This window comes from Tribolium madens, unplaced genomic scaffold, assembly GCF_015345945.1.
Source record: "Tribolium madens isolate multiple individuals breed KSU strain unplaced genomic scaffold, Tmad_KSU_1.1 Scaffold_3;HRSCAF=73;Tcas5.2_LG2, whole genome shotgun sequence".
Taxonomy (NCBI): domain Eukaryota; kingdom Metazoa; phylum Arthropoda; class Insecta; order Coleoptera; family Tenebrionidae; genus Tribolium; species Tribolium madens.
Genome location: NW_025401006.1, coordinates 13,431,073 through 13,436,925, shown reverse-complemented (window position 1 = coordinate 13,436,925; position 5,853 = coordinate 13,431,073). Strand labels below are relative to the sequence as shown.

The 5,853-nt window shown below is 28.8% G+C and overlaps 1 protein-coding gene across 2 annotated transcripts in view; it reads left to right on the top strand.

Moving 5' to 3' along the window:
• LOC123007815 (leucine zipper putative tumor suppressor 2 homolog) overlaps window positions 1-5,853 on the top strand; it is a 75,581-nt gene that overhangs the window by 40,747 nt on the left and 28,981 nt on the right. For both annotated transcript variants that reach the window (XM_044403265.1, XM_044403266.1), the window contains exon 2: window positions 1,839-2,020. In XM_044403265.1, coding sequence (XP_044259200.1) covers window positions 1,856-2,020 — 165 coding nt within the window. In that variant the 5' untranslated portion in view covers window positions 1,839-1,855. The remainder of the gene's footprint in view (window positions 1-1,838; window positions 2,021-5,853) is intronic.

The window sequence follows — 5,853 nt, the reverse complement described above, 5'->3', positions numbered from 1 at the left end:
TTTAGTTAATATTATTCTTCTTTACACTTTTCTTTTTTCTTTGTTTTTTATCGTCTTTATTATTACATTTTGTGCCTTTCACAATTGATTAAAAATAAAAAAAGGTAATTAGAAAAATGTTTTCTAAAATATTTTGGTTAAGTTTGAGTTCTAATTGCTGAAAATACTGCGTTAGAAATCAAAATTCACAATTTAAAATTAGTTTTCTGAAACTAATATACAGTTTTAGTCACTTCTGAAGAAGGATAGCATAATGTAGCTTATCATTGTAGAAACAAAGACAGAAAATAACAGATTATTTGTGCATTTTCACTTATGACTTGATACACGTTTGAAGTTTCATATTTGTTTTAAAGCAACAAAAACGGAATTATAATTTTTTTAGTCTGAAAAACAGTTTTGGTAGCTTTTTGAACATATTGTAGCTTTATGGAAAACGATAAAAAATCAAAACAGTAGACCACACTTATTTCGACAAGATATTTTGCAAAACACAGTATTTTTTGTTAAATTTTTCTCTAATTTTGTAATAGTTAAAGAAATAGTGCACAAAATTCGCAAAAAATATAATAAAAATCTTTAAAAAACTCATAATTAGTTGTGTTTTTTTGTGTTATATTTTCTAGATTTTGCTCAATGATCAGTGGTCATTTTTACAACAAAAAACCTCTTTATTTGCTTTAATTAGTACGCAGGTACTCTTTGTTTGTTTTAAGTAAAGAAACAGTTTTTGTTTATTCTAATTAGAACAAAGAAGGTGCAATTGACCATTTTTAAGCAAAAGAAGAGTCTTAAAACAAATACTTTTATAAAAATGCAATTTAAAGTAAGATTAACATGCATTTCTCCTATATGGCGCAATACCTGAATAGCAAACCTTAATTTCAAAAAATCATATCTTGAAAACTACTCGGTATATTATTTTAAAAATTTGGATTACAACTAATAAAGAGATGCTCTACACGATGGTAATGATGAAAAAAAATTACTTTTAGGGTTTTTCTTAGATTATTTCGATTTACTTCGAACTTCTTCGAACACTGTTCGAAGAAAAGTATGCCAATATTCAAAAAAATCAAAATTAATTAGTTCAAAGTGTGTGGACTTTTTAATTTTTTTTTAGTGCATTTGATTTCTCACTGAGACGAACAAAATGATATAAAATTTGTCAAGTTGTCACGACATGACTTTTTTTTGTCGCCTTGTGTTTTTAGTCAAATTGATGTAGGGTAAGTTCGGAAAAGATGGAGTCCTAGAAGGGTTCTAAGTTCCAAAGTACATTTCTACCGGATTTACTCTAACAATAATACATTGTGTGTTCTTATTCAAAACATAGTTTTAACACCTTTTTATATCTATTACTTGTCAAAGCATTTATTTATTGCTCATTTGAGTGTTTTATCGGTGTCAAATAAAATAATAAATGTCAAGTACATATATAGATAACCGATCAATTGTGTATCATTATTAAGATGGGCGTTTTTATCGATTTTTTCAAAAAAAAAATTCAGTTGGATTTTACTAAACGCTACAATTTTTGAATTTCTTAAAGATTTCGTTTTGAGCTGCTGAAGTAGTGCACAGTTGGAATAAATTATAGACAACCGCTACGCAAAGTGAGTAATTGTAGGCCGAAAACGGCCTCGGGCCCCCAGTAACCTTAACATTGGCTCGACTTTTGCCTCGCTCCCAAATTGGGTCAATTCTTGAGTAATACCGTCCTGTGTCGAGTCAATTTTTGCTTGTGTTTTATTGCAGTCCCTAACGAGTTGTCTGTTTAGTACCGAGCATTTAATAGCCTCTTAATTGGCCCCTCACAAGTTTCTCGTTTGTTCCAGGTGTAAATATGTGAATTATGGCCACGATTGATAGTGGGACGGAGACGCTCTTTTCCGACGACGACGCCTCCTGCGAGCTGGTGGGCTCACCGAGTGTGTGCTATGGGGACGAAGGACACTTCGAGGAGGTCAACAGACTCGCGCCTCCGAACATACAGCCGTTTAGCGGCGTTTTGGAAAAGGTAGGGAAAAAATTTGAAAAAATTTCATTTACCATAAATGCCAACTGTGTTACAATGTTCATAACTTTATTGCCATCGACCAACAAAGGATTAATAAAGTAGATGATTCAGGGAAATGTCCCACTGAAAGCAATGTCGTAAATATCAACGTCATAAAGTAAAAATGAATATTTTCTTTGAACGGCTTTAAGGCACATTAACCGAGAAATTTACTTATGGTAATTGCACACCATAACAGACTTTTGACCACCTTGTCGTAAAATTTAACTCCAAAATCGGGGAAAAAGAGGAGTTTTGCTCTTTAACGACCAAAATCCACGAAGAGAAAAGAAGAGAAGAGGAAAAAATTATTTCTTGGTTACTATTAGCAATTTTTTGAAACAGAAATTAATTTTTTTAGAAACAAATTGAATTCCGCATAAGAATTTTACTTTTGATCTTTCCTCTGAACAAAAAAGTGCCAAAAAATTCGCGAAAATGGGCAATAAAATTATAATTTTTCTAATACATAAAACGGCTCTCTAATTTACACTAAACAGTCTCCTTTTTTAGTTTCAACTGTGAAAGATGTTTCTAAATAATGAGAATAAAATTTTCAACAATTCTGTTATTAAAATGAAAAGAAAAATACTCTGAAATTCGGAAAAAAGGAGCACACAAAAACAAAATAAGGAAAACATAAAAAACACAACTAATTATGAATTTTTTTATTATATTTTTGCTAATTTTGTGCACTATTACAAAATTAGAGAAAAATTTAACAAAAAATAGTGTATTTTGCAAAATATCTTGTCGAAATAAGTGTGGTCTACAGTTTTGACTTTTTTATTGTTTTCCATAAAGCTACAATATGTTTAAAACTATCAAAACTGTTTCTCAGACTAAAAAAATCATAATTCAGTTTTTGTTGCTTTAAAATAAATCGATAAAAAACGTCAAACTTGTATCAAGTCAAAAGTGAAAACACACGAATGATCTGTTATTTTCTGTCTTTGTTTTTACAATGATAAGCTACATTATGCCATCTTTCTTCAAGAATGACCAAAACTTTATAAGGTATGTTAGTCTCAGAAAACTAATTTCAAATTATGAATTTTGGTTTCTAAAACAGTATTTTCAGCAATGAGAACCTAAACATAACCAAAATAATTTAGAAAACATTTTTTTCATGATTTGTTTAATTTTTAATCAATTGAGAAAGGCACAAAATGTAATAATAAAGACGATAAAAAACAAAGAAAGAAGAAAAGTGTAAAGAAGAATAATATTAACTAAAAAAAACACTACTAAGTAATTATCAATTTTTTCGAGAAGAGAAGAGAAAAAAACATTTTATGTCCGATATTAGCAATTTTTTTGATTCAGAAATCATTTTTTAAACAGATTGGATTTTGCATAAAATTTTACTTTTGACCTTTCTTCTGAGCGGAAAAAAGTTAAAAAATTCTTGAAAATGGGCAATAAAATTAAAATTTTTCTAACAAAACGGCTTTCTAATTCACACTCAGCACCTCAAAAACATAGTCCTTTTTTAGTTTCAACTGTGAAAGATGTTTCTAAAAAATAAGAATAAAAATTTCAACAATATTAATAAAAATGCTGTTATTAAAATGAAAAGGAAAATACTCTGAAATTTGGAATAAATGAGGACACAAAGAACAAAATAAGGAAAAAACAACATAATGAAACACAACTAATTATGCATTTTTTAAAGATTTTTATTATAATTTTTGCCAATTTTGTGCACTATTTCCTTAGCTTTTACAAAATTAGAGAAAAATTTAAGAAAAAATAGTGTATTTTGCAAAATATCTTGTCGAAATAAGTGTGGTCTAAATTAAATTTTTTTATTGTTTTCCATAAAGCTACAATATGTTCAAAAGACTACCAAAACCGTTTTTCAGACTGAAAAATTCATAATTCAGTTTTGTTGCTTTAAAACAAATCGATAAAAAACTTCAAACTTGTATCAAGTCAAAAGTGAAAATACACAAATGATCTGTTATTTTCTGTCTTTGTTTTTACAATGATAAGCTACATTATGCTATCTTTCTTCAAGAGTGACCAAAACATTATAAGGTATGTTAGTTTCAGAAAACTAATTAAAAATTGTGAATTTCGGTTTCTAAAACAGTATTTTCAGCAATTAGAACTTAAACTTAACCAAAATAATTTAGAATCACTTGTTTAATTTTTAATTAATTGTGAAAGACACAAAATGTAATAATAAAGATAATTAAAAAACAAAGAAAAAAGAAAAGTGTAAAGAAGAATAATAGAACTAAAAAAACATAATTAAGTAATTATAAATTTGTTCGAGAAAGGAAGAGAAAAAATTATTTCTTGGCTATTAGCAATTTTTTTGATTCAGAAATCAATTTCTTTAGGAACAGATTGGATTTTGCATAAAAAAAATTACGTTTAATCTCTCCTTCCAACAGAAAACTGCCAAAGAATCCTCGAAAATGGGCAATAAAATCAAAATTCTTCTAATAAATCGATTTTCTAATTTGTATTCAACACCTCAAAAAACATAGCTGTTTTTTTGCCAAAATGAGGGAAAGAAGTGAAAACTTTTGTTACTATTATTTATTTTTTTATAATTTTCAACGAGAGAACAGATTTTTTTCATGTATAAGAACCTTTTTTTGCTTTATTTTCTTATTTATTGACACTGAACTTGGCCAAGTCTGATGTAATTACGCAAATTGTATTTATTCTTGCACTGGAGCGAAAAATCGGTAATAATCTTTGATTGGAGTCAGGAAATAATTGATTTATAGTAATTCCCAATGTCGCAGTGTATGTTTACGCTATTTTTTGGTTCATTTCCGTCATATTGAGTAAACAAACAATCCGTGTGGAGAATGTGGTGATTGCAAAATTCCTTCAATGATTTGCATTTAATCGTCACGCAAAAATAATTACGTGTAAAAGTGTAGGAAAGAAATTAATACGATTTTAATTACAGAATTTAATATCCATTAATCATTCACCACAATGCTATTAATGTCAATTACGTACAAGTTGGGTACTTAAAGTATGAATGAACAACAATTAACACAGAGTTTTGCAATCATCGATTCCGGGAAGATCGTCCTTCCTGACGGTTTCGGGCGCAGCAGAAACGAAATATTTACTTTTATTTTTGCAAAAACTGGTTTGAATTTATTCGATTTCGGTTTCGGCTGAGCTCCGGTATCAGGTGTCGTAAATAAAGCGGCCAAAGAACGTTAACACGAGCAATTCTAGAAGGACGACTTGCCCGCCCCGAGGCCCCAAAAACTCTTTTTTTCCCCCTAAAGAGGTACTTTCTTCACTCATTAAGCCGAGTCAGGAACCAACACTCGCAGACAGTTATCCAAACATTTGCGCTATTTAAATATGGACTAATTATTAATTTTTTAAAGATTCTTATTAAATTTTTTTCATTGTTGTGCACTATTTCGTTAGCTTTTACAAAATTAGGAAAAAAATAATTGAAAAAATTGTGTATTTTGTTTTGTTTTCCATAAAAAACTACGATATGGTCCAAAAACCACCAAAACTGTTTTTCATACTTAAAAATTCATAATTCAGTTTTTGTTGCTTTAAAACAAATCGATAAAAAACGTCAAACTTGTATTAAGTCAAAAGTGAAAATACACAAATGATCTGTTATGTTCTGTCTTTGTTTCTACAATGACAAGCCACGTTATGCTATTCTTCTTCAATACCTTACAAGGTATATTAGTTTCAGAAAATTAATTTCAAATTGTGAATTTTGATTCCAGCAATTAGAACTCAAACTTAACCAAAATAATTTAGAAAAGAAATTTTTAATCACTTTTTTA